The sequence below is a fragment of the Palaemon carinicauda genome, chromosome 15, assembly GCF_036898095.1.
Source record: "Palaemon carinicauda isolate YSFRI2023 chromosome 15, ASM3689809v2, whole genome shotgun sequence".
NCBI classification, from domain to species: Eukaryota; Metazoa; Arthropoda; class Malacostraca; order Decapoda; family Palaemonidae; genus Palaemon; species Palaemon carinicauda.
In genome coordinates, this window is record NC_090739.1 from 18,089,367 (window position 1) to 18,109,929 (window position 20,563).

The 20,563-nt window shown below is 42.3% G+C and overlaps 1 protein-coding gene across 1 annotated transcript in view; it reads right to left on the reverse strand.

Moving 5' to 3' along the window:
* LOC137653900 (protein argonaute-3-like) overlaps nucleotides 1-20,563 on the reverse strand; it is a 189,921-nt gene that overhangs the window by 129,788 nt on the left and 39,570 nt on the right. The window contains exon 4 of the mRNA XM_068387527.1: nucleotides 7,630-7,828. Coding sequence (XP_068243628.1) covers nucleotides 7,630-7,828 — 199 coding nt within the window. The remainder of the gene's footprint in view (nucleotides 1-7,629; nucleotides 7,829-20,563) is intronic.

Sequence of the window (20,563 nt, forward strand, 5' to 3'; positions counted from 1 at the left end):
GCTCGCCGTCACGCTTAGCATCGTCGCCACGCTTGGAAGGTTGACGCTCGGCGTCACCCTTGGTAGCCTGACGTTTAGTATCAAGAGAATCAGGAACTCGAAGAGACACAGACACCTTATCACGCCGTTCATAGTCGTGTATAACTGCTTGTCGCTTAGGCGGTTGAACGTCATCACGCGCGACAAGACTAGACGCCTTCCGGCGCTTAGAGTCAAGAAGCGAAGAATCCCTGCGATCGGAATCTTGGCCAACCATACTCTTGCTGACAGCAGGCTGATAAGACTGCATAAAGGACGAGAGCTGGTGTTGCATGCCTTGCAGCATAGTACAATTAGGATCAACATGCGGTGACACAGGTGAAGAAATTTCAACCGCAAACTCCCCTTCTTCATCACTTACGTAATGCGCCAAGTTTTCAGAAGACGGAAACCAGTCTGACGGAAGCGGTGGTGCATGAACCGTAATACCAGACTCAGGAACAAGAAACGCATCAGGCTGAAATAGACCTTTGTTAGCTTCTGACACCCTATCAGGACGTTTAGCAGGAGAACCCTAGACGAACGAAGGGAATCGCTCTGGACTGTCCCAATGGCTATAGCCAGGCTCTTGCGGTGAAGCGTCGCGACACTGAGCTACTGCATCCACTTTCCTCTTAAGAGGTCTGGAGGCTTGACGCCAGCACTTGCTGTGCGTAGCGTCATCCGAAGATGAAGATAACAAACTAACCTCACCTTTCCCATGATGAGGGTGAGCGTCCCATGATGCGACAACAGGTACACTCGTGGGGACGTCTGCCTGAGCGGTAATGCCTCTCGTTCCCTTTCGCCGATCGAAATTCCTTCTCCCAGGGGTTGGGGAGCTTGGAAGAGGTCTAAGGCTAGGTGAACGACAGGCTCGAGCAGACGCACCCTCCACAGCACTGAACACATTAATCGTACTTTTTGCACTAACACTTTTTAATTGGTTCACGTCGGACATGAGCTGATTCCTGTTCGCGGCAAGCGATTCCACCCTTACTCTGAGGGCTTGAATCGCGGTCATCATATTTTTAAGTGTAGGCTCAGACGATACAGTAGTGGGATCTGGTACTACCACTACAGGGGAAGGATTAGGTTCAATGACATGGGAAGTGGATAATTCTCTAGAACGAGAAGAACTACGCCTAACTCTGTCTCTCTCTAATTTACGAGAGTAGCGCTCAAAAGCCAGCCACTCACTCTCAGACAATGAAACACATTCTTCACATCGATCTCCAAACTCACAAATTTTACCCCTACATTTAGTACAAATTGAGTGGGGATCTACAGCGACTTTAGGAAGCCGGGTTTTACACCCTTTCACACACTTTCTATAAGAGGGAGAGGGGTCGGCCATATTGAAAAGTTAAGAGATCAAAAACAAGCAAGGGTCAAAATAATCCAAATAATCCAAATCAATTAAGTTTCAAGAGAATCCAAAAGCAAAATCCAACAAGCGAAAGCCAATAACCAAAAATTGTACATCACCAAAGATAACTATCCAAAATCCAAGGTAGTTAGCGAGTGAATTCCGACGATGTTGCCAGCAATGGCGGCAGAGAAGATCTGGAGAAGTATGGAATGGTTCTGTGTATCTCGCGTGAGGGCGCTGGTGTACACCTGGCTACTCTATCTGCGATTGCCGCGAGTTTTTAATTTCTGCCGGACGTCAGAGACTAAGCTATTTTTATATAACCAGCAGGTAAGTTTAATGTTTAAAAGCATAAATTCAGTATCAAAACTAAATAACCCCATATTCAAACTTATTGTTTTCATGTACAGTATACTACATAAATGCATTTGCTATAAAACTAAAAAATCACAAATCTTTTAATCAATTTGTATTTTTCCTAACCATCTGAAACCTTTAATAGGAGTATGACTTCTGTGTAGCTGGAAGCTGGCTGTTAAACTATTAATGAGATAAACACAGCTGGCTGTTAGGGGGAAGGAAAGTCCTACAAACCCAACAGGTGGCGTTCAACTTCGCTCTGACCTTTGGTCTGCGACTAGCGGGGTGGTTGAGGTAGATAGTGCAACTTTGAGGTCTCAGCTTTGTATGGTTAGGAGAATACAATCAATAAAAAAAATTTGTGATTTGTTCCCATGTGCAATGTGTAATATAAACTTTTGACCTTTAATAGGAGGATTATGCTGAGGAGGTGTAGCATTTTTCTGATTCCAGAAATATCAATGTACTTTGGCCATGGACAAGAGCTAAAGTCATGACTCATGTTCAACCTGCAACTACCTGAGCATAGAGATGTCAGTGTTAGGATATACCTACACTATGTAAAGTGGACGGCCTTAAGAGAACCTCAAGTCTAACAGACTTTATGTCCAAATGTAGTGGCATTTATAATATTGATGGGAATGCATATGTTTCTCAATCCTCCCCCTCGTAATAAAGCATGAGGGAGAAACTTCAATACAAATTGATGTAAAGAATAGGTGCTCTACCTGCATTGCTCATCTGTTCCAGCTGCATAATGGCATGACTGCTGGGATCCCACGAGAGAGGAAGAAGAAAGGAAAAAGGGTCAGACATTCTTACCTTTCATTCTTGGACTTGTGTTGTGACCGCTATCTTAGACAGGATACTTCTTGTTCCATGAGGGAGCTAGGCTTGCTACACAACCTCTTGAGCACCTACCACAGGTCCCAAGGAGAATGTATCCAGGGACTTTTGGGTATACTGCTGCAGATAGTGGGTGGTGAGGGTTGTCTGGCTTTTCCAGACTTCTACCTTCAGCACTTGCACCATGGACAGATTTATCCTGAAGGCAAGGGTGAAGCTGATTCTTTCATACGCTCGCACTCTTAAAAGGGCCATTCGAGTTTTATCCAAGGAAGGGGAAGTACGGATAATGGTTTCATGAAGCCAGGAGATAGGTCTCTTGAAGATTGGCTCCTTCACACTGCCAGTGCTAAGAAATAACATTTTGTGCTCTGGTCTGAGGCACTTGTTTCTCTTGAGGTTGCATCTTGGTTCCCTCACAGGACAGAGAAGTGGGTCATCCCGATTGCTAGTCGCACCTTTAAGGGAGAAGATAGAGAAGGATTTGAACCTCACATCATGGGTTGCTTGGATTTGTATCTTAACCACAAACTCAGGCACAAAAGATCAAACCCTCCTTACATCCCTCGGAATGACTTATGAAAAACATGATGTCATGAAGTTTGCCTACCCTTTCTCCAAGGGGAGCGTCAGCAAAAACATGGTCTTAAGTGTAAGGCACCTCCCTGATGCCGTTCTTAATGACTTACAACGAGAGTTTAAAAGAGGCAAGAGCTCTAGTGATGTCCCAATATGGGGTTTGAGTTCACTGGGAGAACAGGACTGCTTGAAGCTCCTCATCAAGTTGTTAGTCTTTCACCCCTGAGACTAAGAGGAGCTTCTCTCGGCACGGGTAGACTAAGAAATCAGCTATAAATTGCATTGAGGCTTTGACTGGAGAAGTACTGTTTACGACACCTATCACAGAAGATGGCCCATTTTTTTTGGTAAACAGCTGCAGATGATCTAGGAAGGCATCCAGACATCTCCTATGCAGTGCCTCAAAAAAAAAAAAAAAAAAAAAAAGCCTTTCAGTTAAAGGAAATACTAGTTTCCACCCGTTAAATGACAGGGAGGTTACCAAGTTGTGGAACCTCTACATATATGGGTGTCAAAGAAAGGATAGCCATTTGGGTAGTTGAACTGGTAACTGGACTACGAGCATCAGCAAGTCCAGAAACCATTTCATACTGCCTAAAAAAGTCATACACATCTCTACTGACATGTTCATTAAATCTTTCACACCGAAGTACCTCTCTCATAAAAACTGTCTTACACACTTCAAGTTTATTCTCACTATTATCTTCACTGCTTAATCCCTGCTCGTTTCATTCTCTCTAGTTCGAATACAACGAATCTAATTCTACACTTAAATTCCAATCGCTAATCATACTTTGCTTACCATTTTTCTTACCACTTTCACCTATTCATGATCATCCTCACTCACATCTTGACCTTTATTCCTTTCTTTCTTCACATTACTTTTACCATTCCTCTCATTCTTCCTCCAACCTTTCTGTTCATCCTTACTATAGTAGAAGCCAATCCTCCAACTGCACCATCAAGCATGAACATTTTCATCATTTCCATTACTTGACCCATCATAGCTTCCACTCATTTCGCCATTCGTTCCTCATTCTCTTGCATCCCTATCTCAACACCTTCTTCAACTCTTTCTAAGGCCCCTTTAGTGCTTTCAGTTCCTTTTTCATCTCCTCATTCTCGCAACACAACCTCGCATTCTCTACTGATAACTTCTCTTTCTCTACTGACAACTTCTCTTCCCTTTCCCTACATAAACCGTAATTCCTCCCTTAACACCTTTATTTGCTCCTTCATTTTCATCAGTCTTAATCCTAATCCTAGATCCTAATTGCAACCTTCGTCCAACAGTCCAGTTCCTTTCCCACCTCAGCGGTCCCTTTTCAAGCAAAAACTGCCAAAGTTTCCAGTAAAGAGGAAAGTGTACTCTTTGACAGCAGAAAGCCAATTGAGATTATAATGAGCACCGCTGGAAGGGTAATTACCTGCCAGTGGTGTACACAACAACATCATCATCAGCTACAACCCTAATTAGAAAAGCAGGATGCTATAAGCCTAAGAGCTCCAACAGGAAAAAATAGCACAATGAGGAAAGGTAAAAAGGAAATAAATAAACTACAAGAGAAGTAATAAACAATTAAAATTAAATATTTTATGAAAAGTAACATTAAAATAAATCTTTCATATATAAACTACAAAAAACGAGAGGAAGAAAAATGAGATAGAATAGTGTGCCCAAATGTACCCCCAAGCAAGAGAGCTCTACCTCAAGACAGTGGAAAACCATGAAACAGAGGTTATGGCACTACCCAAGACTAGAGACTAGCTTTGATTTGGCAGTGTCCTCCTCATAGAAGAGCTGCTCATCACGGCTAAAGTCTCTTCTATCCTTACCAAGAAGAAAGTAGACACTAAACAATTATTGTACAGTGCAATAGTTAACCCCTTGAGTGAAGAATTGATTGGTAATCCCAGTGTTGACAAATGTATGAGGACGGAGGAGAATGTGGAAAGAATAGGCCAGACTATTCAGTGAATGTGTAAGCAAAGGAAAAATGGTCCAAACCTGGGAGAGGGATTCAACGTAGTACACTACTGTCTGGCCAGTCAAAGGACCCAAAAACACCAGCAGTAGTTTCTCAAGAGGAGGCTGGTGCCCTGGCCAGCCTACTACCTGCCAGGTTCCAGCTCCGCAGTTATCATTCCCTTATAGTAAAGAAAACGATGGTTTCCATTTGTGTAGGAACAAACATATTATAAAGGAAAAAGTTTGTCAAATATATTCAAACAGAACATCACATTACTACTATTAGTCAGTCAGATTAATGAGAGCTCAATACTTTGAATAAATAAGGAGACAGCCAAAGAAATTATGAATAAATGAAAGGGTTCACACAAAAGGAACTATTTTTCAACCTTTTGACCGCCATAAGGTATAATTTACGTGGGTGAAAACTACTCCCTTTGACGATATATGACATAATTTAGGTCCAATAATTACCTAAATTTCTCTTATAGAAACCAATCCAGGATAGAATACTCATAGTACACCACACTAGACATACAGTAAATGATATTTTTTAAAGGTGTTTTATCACAACAACACATATACAGTACTATACAGTGGAACCTCTACACACGAACGTATCTACATCCGAATTTTCCAACATCCGAAGTAAAATTCGAGCAAATTTTTGACTCTACACCCGAATTTTATTTCGACACACGAAGTAGCAATTTTCGTCGTACCGGTTGTATCCGAATTTTTCGACACACGAAGTACAATTCGAACACGTTCCTACTCTACACCCGAATTTTTTTTTCGACACCCGAAGTAAACAATACTCGTATGCGTAGTCGGTGCTCATAGCGCCTGATGTGTTTTTTATTTCTGCCAATAGAAGGCAGCACTTCAACCTCGGAGGGACCCTCAATTAGCGTGGCTTGGGTCAGTCCTCTGTTCTCGTTGGCTTTATGTGGTTGTTCCCTGTGCGTTCTGCTATTAATTGTGTTTTAATCGTGATTTTTTACATTCATCCTTTTACGGTATTTTACGAAAATCATGGGTCCTAAAAGGCTTAGTTTCGCAAGTGGTAGTGGTAGTGGTGAGAAAAGGAATAAGGGAATGCATTCTTTAGAAGTAAAGCAAGGAATTATTGAAAAGCATGAGCGTGGCGTCCGTATGAGTGAACTTGCAATAAGTTCCGCGCAAATAAAAGAGGTGTTAGGAAAATATCAAGACGTGGTTGACTTCATCGACAAATACCATCCAAAGAAATTGCAGGTTTGTCGTGTAGCTGCGCAGTTTGATGATGTTTCCCTGACTTATTTTCGAAACATTCTGAAAAGCTGTACCAAGCAACTTTCTATCGATAGCTTCTTTAAAAAAACTACGAAGCGAACTCGTGATGAAGAGGAAGGAAGTGGTTCAAAGAAAACAGCAAAGAGTGAAGAGAAAAAAATTCAATCAATTTTAAGTGTAGAGAGTGAAAGTGATTAAAATTAATCATCAAAAAGAAAAAAAGAAAATGTAAAAAAAAAATATAAATTATAAAAAAAAAAAGCTAAGTTATGTTAAAGTTCACTTAGTGTAAGTTAGAATAAGTTACGGTAGTGTACGTTTATCGTAGTTAACCTCTCTACCTCCTCGCCGCCCGTCCGTCTCCTCTCTGCATAGCAAGACTAACAACACCTGCGCTGGAGTTTCTAAGGTAAAGTGACGCTAAAAACCCGTTTCTTATTTATCATTTTTTGCTAATTCTTCTTATTTACATGTCTATTCTTCTTATTTACATGTCTATTATCTAATTTAGTGTTCATTATTCTCATGGGAAAGTTATGTGTAGTAGTTTATTAAGAAGTTATCATAGGTTTTTGGGCTCAACCACGGATTAATCCTATTTCAATGTATTCTTATGGGAAAATTCGTTTCGACATCCGATCAATTTCTACATCCGAAGTTGGTTCTGGAACGGATTAAATTCGTATGTAGAGGTTCCACTGTACTTTAATTACTAGTCACAAGGAAATTGTAAAAAAAAAAATCAAGAGATAAGGTGACAACAGCAGCTTTAAGAAATTATAGTTACAAATAATGGTATATTCTAAGGAACAAAGAATGAAGGCCTCAGTATCAACTAAATCAAAAAACTAAATAGGGTGTTTGTCAGATTGATAGCCTGATATTAACCAATTTAAAAATTAAGAAAGATATTCCCATTCAATACTTTTCAAGTCCATTTGGAATTTTTCACTATAACGTTTTTGCAATATATGTTGCCAAGTTCCTAAAATTTCACTTATCATTCTTTAATGAACAATGTCAGCTAAATTTGTTTTACATCCGAACGGAAGTAGTTAATTCAAGTAACTTTTTTCTTATCTTAAATGTGACAAAAAAAAATCTTGAGCAATAATACATGAATATTAGGTAAGGTTCATTGAAATGAAATAAGAAAGAGCTCACTGCAGAACAGTATTGCATATCAACAAATATACCCAAACCTTCTTACCATCAACATTCATTAGCAATGAAGCATCTTTCCAGGATGCAGGTCTAAGTGATGCAAAGAAACCTCGTTGAGCTACCTTGTCACCACCAATGCTCATAACTTCACTAAATGGGTCTCGACTATCCTTTGAAAAAAAGCTGTTCTGTCCTATTAGTAAGAATTCTGTACAAGGTGTATGACGAAACATGATTTCTATTAACTGGAAAGAAAAAAAAGAATCTTAAATCAAAATCTTCTCTACAGATATTAGTTTTATTGTGCATTGGCAAAAATATACGGTACCTTTTTCTAAAAATAAAATGCAAACATTATTTCTAATAAAATCTCATGACTTGAAACAATTTCATTTGACAGATCATTCTCATGGACATACTGTATCATCTTTGAAGCAAAAAAAGCTCATACAAGCAGACTGACTGCTTTAGGTGCCTTTTCCTGAAGCTTGACCGACTAGTTAAGGAGTGAAACTCGGGCACACTAAAGTAATGTTATTTTGGGATTACGTCAAACTCTTATCTACTTTTTTGTTTCTCAACCAATTCCTTTCATTTAAAAAGCTTTTGAAAAATAATTCAACACAATAAAATTTGGAATAAAGAAATTTTCATAGCATTTTATTTTTTCATTTGCATTGTTTTATCAATGTACAGTATAAGGGGTATTTACGATTGTCACTATTTTTCATAAGGAAGTTCTTTGTTTTTTAAAGTTATTTTCCAGATTGTATGCCGTCAAATTTCATACATATTCCTGTTTGAATAGCAAAAATCCGTTCATAACAAATAAAGTGGATGGATTTTTCTCAAAAATTTAATAATTTGAGAAATCAGACTTTAATTTTTTTTTTTTTTGAAGAGATTTAATCAATAGACTTTACTATGTATAAGTATCCGATTTTAGCAGTAATTTCCTCACCACTGGGGGTCCTAATTACATAATCCTTATATTTCAGGGTTATTTAATAATCAGTGGTAAGCCCTTTCCTCTAATCCATAAACATCACTCCCAAAATATACAACGATACGCTACATGTACCAAATGCACAAACATAAGCAAGATTAGCTAACAATATATTCTTGTCTGCGTATTGTTTTGTGCAAATTTTATGCTCTTAGTCTAATTTAGTTGTCATCTGTGACACTTCATGCATCTTTCAGCATAGCCATAACAGAAAGAATGTAAATGCCGTACACAGTATTCTCAATTAAAGGACAACCCATGTAATGGGCGAACGGCAATTTCAAGGCCAGCCAAAAATTATTACACTTTTATAATAAATATTTTACTACACATATTATAATCTTTATTTCTAATAACATCTTTACTAATAGCTCTAGTATCACTACTTATCACGTGTACTGTATGTGTAAATGAGTTTGTTTGTTCGTTATGATTGGCGATAAAACGTGAACAAAACGTTCTGTTTTAGGCTGCGTTTCTTTTAAGAAATACATATAATATTGCTTTTATTTCACTTATTTTTAATTTCTAAGGATAAAGTAAGTAAAACATCATTAACCCCTTTGGTACAAGGCACCGGTCCCCGCTCAGTAGCTGTAAACGAGAATTATAACTCTTGGAGGAATTTTTTTTAACCTGCAATTACATATTTATATATTTCCATTTTTATTTTGTTACTGCTCAGTGATTATATAATAATACCATGATAGATAGTCTATGAAATATATAAAAACAACTAGTCAATAAAATATTTCACTTTATAGAGAAATGTTAAAAAAATATCAGTTTCCTTTGACAAAATGTCTACAATAATGTACAATTACTAAGCATACAATAAACACAAACTTATCTACTGAAAAAGAGAGAGAGAGAGAGAGAGAGAGAGAGAGAGAGAGAGAGAGAGAGAGAGAGAGAGAGAGAGAGAGAGAGAGAGAGAGAGAGAGAGAGAGAGATTGTTACTATGAATGCCAATAAATGGAAACAATAGCAAAAGGCTAACTTTTGCTTGTGAAAACAATGAACAATACTAATATGAAATCTATAAAACGTGAAGATATCATTTTCTGGGGTGACCTGTGCGTAACATGTAACTATATACCTCATCGGTAAAATAATGTTAAACCTGGTTCTGAACGTCTAGAGTTATTTCCGGCGACACCGGAGATCCGGTGACAAAGGTCCGTAATAGTAAAATCGTGAACATCATCGGTAATATAATGTTAACCTCAATGCTGAACATCTGTGTGATCTCCGGTGAAGCCGAAGATTTGATGAAAAGGACCGTAATAATGAAATTGTGATTAATCATGAAAAAGGTTCGTGTGCATAAGGCCGAAGCCGGAGTCTGAGTGCCGGGTTTCACCGTTGCACTCCAAATATCTGACTAGTTCCCAACCCAATGAGTATCCATTATAGCGGAGTATAACTCAAGGCGGTGAACGTTCCGAAGAGAACGGAGCTACGGGTGGCGGCATAAAGCGATCCCAAAATAATGACTCATACACGGAACCTATTAACCCTTTTACCCCCAGGCTCTTTGGAAATTTCCAACCCTTAACCCCCAAGGGGTTATTTTTTCCCCAGCACATTTTGCAGCATATTTTCTTTAAATTGCTCTAACAGCCTTAATTTTCGTCATAGAGAGGTCAGGTTGGTCTCATTCTCTTGGAAAATGCCTGAATTTTCTTAAAAAATTATCAAAAATATGAAAAAATTAATTTCTATAGCATTTTTTTGCATGGACGTACCGGTACGTCCATGGGGGTAAAGGGATGGCTTTTGTGAAACGTACCAGTACGTCCTTTGGGGGTAAAAGGGTTAATAATGCTAGCTATATTAACAGTAACCACATCAATAAAACGTAAATACCATCAAACGTAATATCATAAACCCGGAGAAGAAGAGGAGGCAGGAATAACTCGTGATCGTATAAAACGGAAAACGGGAAATCCACCTCTCTTTACTCGAGCTTAAGAAAGAAAACGAGAGAAAGGGTAACTCGTAACTGTAGTAACAGAAAACGAGAACTCCATGCTCATGCTCTCATGGTTACATTATAAAGAACCAAAATCACACAATAATATGATAAGAATAATGATAAAATTGTAATAATCAAGAACGAAGAATAACGACAACGTAACAAATAAATATAAAGATAATAGTCTAAAATGAGCACCTTACCGAGGTGTGTACGTAAACTATAACAAAGGCAAGAACGTTATTCTTCGTTCGTCCAAATTGGATTTGCTAGCAAAAAAATACCTTAGTAAAAACAATAATAAAATAATGATAATAATAATGGTCATAAAACGTAAGTGATATAACCTAGATGACAGAGTACCATATGGGCAATATTAACTTGAAAAGCTATCGAAGTGAACAAAGCCAAAATGGCTGCCGTCACCGAGAAAGGCCAAGCCGCTTCCAAAATTAAAATCCACATTACTGGAAAGAGAACAAATGCCTGGTACTGAAAAAAAAACTGTCAAAACAAACTATGGTACTTAACATTGGTAAAGGTGAAGTAGCAGCGTCAGTCATGATGAATTAACGACAAACACTTGAAAAACACCGAGAGCACAAAAAAATACGACTATGCGGGCAAGTTCAAAACAGAAGGATGACCTAGAGGGCGAGCGTAGTAGGTGTCGGTGGCGTGGTCCAACTGTGTTCTCTAGGGCCTGTCACGGCCCTTCCCTTTGATGAAGGGATTATCTAAATGGAAGACAGCCTGTGAATACAGTGAGCCCTCGTTTATCGCGGTAGATAGGTTCCAGACCCGACCGCGATAGGTGAAAATCCGCGAAGTAGTGACACCATATTTACGTATTTATTTAACATGTATATTCAGACTTTTGAAACCTTCCCTTGTACGTAGTACTGTTAACAAACTACCCTTTAATGTACAGAACACTTAATGCATGTACTACAGTACCCTAAACTAAAACAGGCACAAATATTAAAGGCGATTTTATATCATGCGTTTCCTAAACACGCCAAAAAGCACGATAAAAAATGGCAACCAATGTTTTGTTTACGTTTATCTCTGATCATAATGAAGAAACAAACGCATTTACACATCTGTGTATAGGTTAGTTTTTGCATCGATTACTATATATTGATTATTCAGTACAGTATGTTGATTTTGTTATTACCAATGTTTTACTTAATTTTTCTTAGGACTTCCAAATGAAATGTTTTTCTTTATGACGCCGCCTGAAACAACGGCGTCATAACGTACGCTCAGTAAACAAACGAAGGCATTTAACGCGCATAATGAAAGTGATAAATAATGATATTACAGTACAGTAAAAGCTTTTAGAAAATATGTTATTACAAATATTATTTACCGATCTATATAAAATCATACATACGTAGCAAAGCAGGAAAACAATTTACAAGAGAGAGAGAGAGAGAGAGAGAGAGAGAGAGAGAGAGAGAGAGAGAGTTGTTTTACGTACGTAAATGTAAATTTAAAAAAAAAAAAATAGCCCCATTTCATATAAAACGGATTTTGAGCAAAGCGAAAAATCTATTTTTGGGTGAGATGGCTATGTCGTCCTGATGGAAGTTCCTATAGGGTAGCTTCCTTTGGGTATATTACAACTGCGGCGATATTCCCAGAGAATTTACCTTAAGGTACCCAGAATTCTAACTCATGGAGCGAATATCCCTAATAAAAGAACCAGGGATATCGCGAAATATCAGAGGACGTATTCTTGACACGCCACATGGCAATCTGCACCCCGAACAGAGATAACACTTCGAAGGGGTCAATTGGCAAGAAAACGAAAACGAGAAAGAAAAGGAGAGCCGCTCGCAAGGTATCTCTCCTCTCCCGTTTCGTAAGCGTGCATTGCGCCGCTCACGGCGCCATCTGTATTCCTTGTAGCGATACACGAGGTGCTACAGATACTGTATGTAGGGAGGGGACCTACAGCCCTTTCATAGAAAGGGAAGGGCGGGTCCATCAGGACGACATGGCCATCTCACCCAAAAATAGATTTTTCGCTTCGCTCAAAATCCGTTTTTTGGGCTCAAGCCATGTCGTCCTGATGGAAGTATACCAGAGCATTACTGTATCTGTGGATTCTCAAAACGTGCCGTACTCCCCGGTGGTATTTCCCCGGTCGACTAGACCTAGAGACCTAAGATGTTACCGTTATACATCTTTTCAACTAACCATAAACCATGTTAGTGCTTCCTGCCCCCTATAGGGAAGAGTCCTACTAGACATGGGAAAGTCTCGAAGAGTACATATACTTATGTATGAATAACAGACAAGCCAATATAGTGGTCTCACCCTACATCATGTAAAGCATAGTTTGTAAAGAACCACTGCGTCAATATGAAATATCGACCAGTTCACCGTTCAATACTGTATTGGACAAAGGTTTATATCCGAGTAGGAGGAAACTTGCATATCCGCCACCGTCCCCTTAGGGCATGGAGTTCTCCCGCTAAGGGAAAGCATAAACCAATGGAAAAATTGCTTGCATAAAGGAACAATCTATTAGAATTATCCCAGATAAATATACATAGTAAGAATGCTCAATTATTACCAATAAATTGACACAGGTGAAGGAGACGCAAGGTTCGCAAGAACTAGTTTATTGACAAACAATAAATAAAACAGGTTAACAACAATTATATATATATAAGAGGAGGATAACCAAAAAATTAAGCATAAGCATGATAGTAAACAGAAACTTGTTTATCTGAAAGAAAAACATTAGCGCCACTTTTAACATACCGAGGTATCAAAGTTGTAAAAGTCTGTATTACTAATCACATTAGCGTTAGAAACGCTCGGCACACATGTCTGCACTTATGCTAGGTTCACCTTTGAAAGTGGAACAGTCAACGTGGGCAACCCGGTGCCCTCACACTTAGTTTGTAGAACAGTATGTAACTACACACTCACCCCGGAATTAATCGTCCCAATTAAATCCACTGTTCCTCGCAGAGTTAAACAGCAGGGTTAACGACGCAACCCACTGCTACCACAGACCTCTTTAGTTGCTCCACTTGCTTCGCAGTGACGAAAGAACACTCTGGAAGACTTCCAGCCAGTGTATGAACGAAGATGTTCAAAATCCATACAAATAAAGAAATTTAAGGATGAGGCAACTTTCCTCGGATCGTGACCTGCGGGTGTACTGTCAGGATCCGCTCTGCGAATAAAATATGTGATTTTCGCCCTGAGTTGTTTCAGTGATAAATTTGAGCCTGATGTTTCTCCCCTGAATAGTTGACCACCCTTGAAGTCTGAAGTTCTACGAAGATAGACCTTTAGGCATTCTACTGGACATAGAGATGCATCTTCTTTCAGAGGGCAGATTCTCCAGGGACCCCACCTGTTGGTGGGTAACTCATTCTTGGCGAGAAACGTAGGATCCGGAAACAGGTTCAGCTCTCCCCCATCCAAGAACTGAACACGACCTTCCTCTCTCGAGAGGGCTACAATCTCACTAACCCTGGCCCCGGACGCGAGTGCAAATAGGAAAATAACTTTTTGGGTCAAATCCTTTAACGCACACTCCTCATTGTTCAATAGTGAAGCGAAATGAAGAACTTTATCTAAAGACCATGAAATGGGCTTTGGAGGTGCTGAAGGTCTGAGTTAGCGAGGTCGACCTGGAAGGCATATAGAATGGGTCTTGTCAAAGCAGATTTACACGTTGAAATCGTGTTAGCTGCCAACCCTTGACCATGGAGGTGGATGAAGAAAGATAAGCAGAAGTCCGTCGAGATCTCCTGCGGATTCTTCGCCTTGACAAAGGCCACCCATTTTCTCCAAGATGACTCATATTGCCTTCTAGTAGATTTGCACTTATATTCCTCTAGGAAGTCTATGCTGTCTTTCGAAATCCCGAAACGCTTTCTCACCGCTAGGGAGAGAAAATCATGAGCTGCAGGGTCCGGGTTTTCTGTAATGAAGCGCAGACAGTCGACTTCTGGACTCGCTGGGTCAGAACTCGATCTGGTAGCGGTAGAAAATTCAGCCGTAGTTCCAATGCCAGAGGGAACCACACGCTGTTCGGACACTTGTGAGCCACTATTGCCGCTACTCCCTTGAAGGATCTCAGTTTGTTGAGGACCCTCAACAGAAGGTTGTAAGGAGGGAACAGATAAATCCTGGACCATCTGTTCCAGTCGAGGGACATCGCGTCCACTGCTTCCGCCAAGGGGTCCTCGTACGGGGACACGTACAGGGGTAACTTCTTGTTGTCTTTCGTCGCAAAGAGGTCTATCTGCAGTTCCGGGACTTGACTCAAGATGAAGGAGAATGATCCTGCGTCTAGGGACCACTCCGACTCTATCGGTGTGAACCTGGATAGAGCGTCCGCTGTCACATTGCGGACTCCTTGAAGGTGAACTGCCGACAGGTACCACTTCTTCTTTTCCGCCAGTCGAAAGATGGCCAACATCACCTGGTTGAGAGGTGGTGACCTCGATCCTTGTCGATTCAAGCATCTCACAATCACCTCGCTGTCCAGCACCAACCTTATGTGGATCGAGCGACGCGGGGAGACTTTCTTCAAGGTAAGGAGCACTGCCATAGCTTCCAGAAAGTTTATGTGAAATGTCTTGAATAGATTGGACCAAGTCCCTTGGGCCTTCTTCCGATGAAAATGACCTCCCCACCCCTCCTTCGAGGCGTCTGTGTGAATAGTCAACGAGGGGGGAGGTGGCTGAAGAAGTACCGACTTCTTTAGTTGTCTGGCTTGGGACCAAGGCCTGAGAAGAGTACGTAGACGAAGCGGAACTGGTCTTCTCAGATCTCTTCGCGCGTTTGATGCATAACTTCTCCAAACTCCGGTTGCATCCTTTAGCTGTGCTCTTAGCACCGGGTCTGTTACCGAAGCAAACTGGAGAGAACCCAGCACTCTCTCCTGTTCGCGTCTTGATATCCTTTCGGAATCCAGAAGTCTCTTGACAGAACCAGCTATCTCCTTCCTCTTCTTCGCCGGGATGGAGAATCAGTGTGACACTAGGTCCCAGTGGATTCCCAACCACTGGAACTTTTGAGATGGAGAAAGTCGAGACTTTTTTCTGTTGATCTTGAAGCCTAGATACTCTAGGAACTGGATCACCTGCAGGGAAGCTTGCAAGCATTCTGTCTTGGATGCTGCCCACACCAGCCAGTCGTCCAGGTAGGCTACCACCTGGATTCCCTTTAGGCGTAATTGTTTGAGAGCTACGCTCGCAAGCTTCGTGAAGATCCTTGGGGCTATATTTAGCCCGAATGGCATGGCTCTGAAGGCGTATAGTCTTCGTTGTAGCTTGAACCCTAGGTAGGGGGAGAGTCGGCGATTGATTGGAACGTGCCAATAGGCGTCTGACAAATCTATGGAGACGGTAAATGCCCTCTTGGGCAGTAAGGTCCTTATGTGTTGCAGTGTTAGCATCTTCAACTTGCAGTTCACTATGAACTTGTTGAGTGGCGACAAGTCCAGAATGACTCTGAGTTTTTCCGAGTCCTTCTTGGGAACACAAAACAGCCTCCCTTGGAATTTGATGGACTTTACTCTTCGGATCACTTTTTTCTCCAACAGTTCTTGAATGTACTCCTCCAGAACGGGGGTGGAGTGTTGGAAAAATCGAGGGCACGGGGGTGGAGTGCTGTACCAGCTCCAACCCAGTCCATTCTTGAGTAGGCTGTGGGCCCAGGGATCGAAGGTCCACCGATCCCGAAAATTCTGAGGTCTCCCTCCTACCGGCATCATCTCACTTCGACTGCTGTCCTGAGGTCTTGCCTCCCTGACCGCGACCACCCCTGAATCCCCTTCCCCTTTAGGGGCGTCTAGACGAGCCTCTGGCTGCTCCTCTAGGCTTTGCTCGAAAGGTAGTTGACTGCCCTTCGAACGTTGGGTTAAATGCCGGAGACTGCGTCGACACGGCTTGGGGTACCCATTGGAATGTGGTCGGGGTTTGTGCCACCATCTGGGGCACTGAAGGCATAGGCAATTGCTGTTGCTGTTGCTATCTAAATGGCTTGGCTGGCTGAGAGGGTAGCCTAGTCCTCTTAGTCTTCCTCTTTGGTTGGGGACCCTCATCTGAGGAAGACTTTCTCTTGAGAGACAGGCCCCACTTCTGGAGAAGGTTTCTATTCTCCGTGGCGGCCTTATCCACAACCTCCTTGACCGCTTCGTTAGGGAAAAGGTCTTTGCCCCAAATGTTGGAGGAGATTAGTTTCCTTGGCTCGTGCCTCACCGCAGCCGAGGCGAACACAAACTCCCTACAAGCTCTCCTCGCCTTGACGAAGCTGTAAAGATCCTTCGTCACTGTGGCCAGATGAGTCTTGGCCACTACCATGAACATCTCATGGACCTTGGGGTCACTTGCCATTGTCTCAAGAGTGGTTTGAAGAGACATTGAGGCAGCCAGTCTTTCTTTCGTCTCGAGCTCCCTCCGCAAAAGAAAGTCAGACAGCTTAGGGAGGTTCTCACCGAACTGACGTCCGGCAATATCAGCCTCCAACTTCCCGACTGAGAAGGTAAGATGGACGTCCTTCCAGTCCTTGTGGTCCATAGGTAGGGCCAGAGACAAAGGTTTACACTCCTCCAAGGAGGGGCATGGCTTGCCAGCCTCGACTGCTTTTAGCACAGCCGCAAACCCTTTCTGCAAGAAGGGGAAGGCTCTAGCCGGAGAGGACACAAAGGAAGGGTGCTTCTTACTCAAAGCAGCAACCTTTGAGTTCGTGAAGCCCCTCTCTTTCATCGAGGATGAAAGCAAAGCTTGAGCCTTAGCATGGTCCATAACTATGACCTCCTTCGGCTCTGTCTCCTCCTTTGAAGCTGGTTCCTTCCTCAAACGGACATAACAGTCCGGATACGACCCTTTGCTGGGCCAGAATTCCACCTCCTCAAGGGGAACTGAGCCCAACTTTTCCGACATGACGATCTTTCCGACCGTCATCGGCATGTGCTCAGCATATCTCCATGGGTTAGCATCTGAGCACAAGGGAAGGTCTTTCACGTTGAGCCTCTTCTGGGGCCCACGTGATAATGCAAGTGTCCGCATCTGCAGTTCCATTGCAGCCGCCTTCTCATTATTCTCCCTCTGCATCTGTTGGATCATTCCAACGATGGAGGAGAGGGTCTGTCCCAGCTCTACTGGGAGAACGGACGATGTTGAGGGAATAGGTTCAGGGGCCTGAACCGGAGCAGCCGACACCTCGTCGACCTCTTCCTCTTCAATGTCTGGAGCCTGATCTTCATCCTGGTCTTCTGCCAGGAGGTCCTCTTCCAGACGCTCGGACACCTCCGACATCCTGTCGTCCAACTGGATGTCCTGCAGGGCGACCGCGACTTCAGCATCCACCGGGATCTGAACTACGGGGATCTCCACTTGAGGCTGGGGAATCACTGCATCAGCTGACGCTCTGGGGAAAAGGTAAGCACTCATCTTCTCACTTGGAAGATAAGGTCCAGAGGTGTTCTTCTGGAAACCCCTTACCCAGGTACGAAGCTTCTCCCTTGCTATATCCCTTGACTCCGCCGTCCTAGGGGAATCAAAAGGTTCAGCAACCAGGTTAGTGCACACGGAACATACCTGCGGGTCCCAATACCGGATATCACCTTTGGAGACTGCGCATGCTGCGTGCCTCCTACACAAATCATGTCCGCAGAAGTTCTTGCTGCGGACGTTGCAGAAAACACTTCCGCACTTCGGATGGTCCTCCTGTAAAGAGAAGAAATTTCCATGAGTATCAAGTGAACTACGTATCACTGGATATACATAGTTTAACATAATAAACAGAAAGGAAAGACACACACTTGTGTTTCCCGCACAGTCAATTGTTGCAACCTTCCAGATAATAAAATCGTATGGTTAATCTGTCCTAGAGCAACCAATGAAAAATTTCCAGAGGAAACAGGTGTAGCTCACACCTAAAGGATGATTTTAAAATACCGGATAGTAGACAAGAAAGAACTCACTTTCTTTATCTGTAAGGCAACACCAAAGGGCTGTGCAAGATAACACAAAAATGTTAGAAAACACAGTGTTGTAACAATACTATACTATAGTTTTCTCCCTACAGTATATACTATACTGAAGAATACTGGTACAGTATAGAAGGTAATGTGCCGGCCGGCACTCACCATAACTAGATCTAAAGTATACTACTTAAGAGCTACAAGGTGGCAGAACGCTGGTTCAAATGCATGTGCTGGCCGGCAACTACACAAGGTAGCACCCGGCTGCCGGCCACCACTCGTAGCGACCGGCAGACAATGGCGTGATAATAGCCGGCCGGCAAAGGTATACAACCAATGCCGGTCGGCAGCAAAAGAACCAGAGAACTCCGACTGCCCGGCTGCCGGCCTAAGTGGCCGGCAGCCGGCTAGGGTACAACACTAGAAGAAAACAGAATGGACGCCGGGATAAGAGACTGTACTACCTCAAAGCCCGGCAACCCGAAAGAGTGCATATAAGGAAGGGGAGAATATAATTTCAGGCTTCCTGACCAATGCCATCTGGCTCTACAGACAAACATGGATGAGGGACCAAGAGAGGTCCGGGCAGCACTCAAAGCAGAAGACCTTTGCCGGCCGGCACACTCTGCCGGCCGGCAAGGGACTGAGTCAACTCCAGATCCTAACCTATGCTAGGTACAGATGTAGAATGACGGACAGTAATGTAATGGCTAGGCCATTACAGAGGAAAGAGGGGGAAGGGACGAAGAGGGTCCTACCAACCTTGCTTTAGTAATGAATCACCCGCAGCCAAGAAAACTCATCTTAGCCTAAGGGAGATCCGAGGAGGGGGGCCAGCAATACTTGCCAACCCCCACGGAACCAAAGCAAGGAAGGTGTTGCCATTCCCAGAAAAAGGATCTTATCCTCGACACCGAGAACAGCAACACTGGACTAGTCTGCTAGATCACAAGAAGAAGGAATCATCTCGTACAGAAACCTTCGAAAGTGACCTAAGGAGGCTAAGCCTCCTATGTCTGTGTCAGTCTAGCGAGGGAATCTCAACCACAAGCCAGACATAAACAGACTCAGACTAAGAACTCTGATGTTCTGCCCCCTCTCTGAAGCCAGACTTACTGGAAACAGGAAGGAACAGCAACACCCTAATATAGTTGTATCGCAAGTTAATTCAGATAAACCACTAGGGTTAAGCCCAAGGCTTAAACAGAGGGAAAGGGATTGCAGACCTTCTCCGAAGAGAAGAGAGCAACCGGGGAGTGTGAGAAAGTATACTAAGGCCCCATAGGCAACTTAGCCTAGGTGCCAAGAGAATCGATTACTTAAATCACCGAAACTCACTCGTATACTATCTTGGAAGAAATCAATACAATCTTAAATGTATAAAACTGCCTAAAGCTTCAATAAAATTTTAAAACACTCGGAAATCTGAATATCATGCAGGAAAGTACTAGGGCCAAACGACTAGGCTACACGGTCTAGCGTAGGCCAGAATCGGCGAATCCTTCGCCAAGACAAACAATACTAAAAGCATCATATAAAGAAATCCTATGTAACGCTAAACAGCTAAAATTATTAAAGCGAAACAGCCGGGAACGTCGCTCTGGCTAACTAAATAACTCATACCTAGCGAGCGACAGCGTCCAGGACGCCTCCGGTAGGCAACAGCTCTTGTAACAAGGATATTACTATTAATCACTTTAAAAATTACCAAGAGCCTACATTTATACATAAAAGAAATAATACTCAACTTATCAGAGGCAGAAGAAGTTGGAGAAAGCATAATAAATCGATTAAATCCAAGAATTTGCGAGAAACACAGGGAAAAAACACCGAGTTGTTAAGCTACGCAAAAAGGAATACAGATGGCACCGTGAGCGGCGCAATGCACGCTTACGAAACGGGAGAGGAGAGATACCTTGCGAGCGGCTCTCCTTTTCTTTCTCGTTTTCGTTTTCTTGCCAATTGACCCCTTCGAAGTGTTATCTCTGTTCGGGGTGCAGATTGCCATGTGGCGTGTCAAGAATACGTCC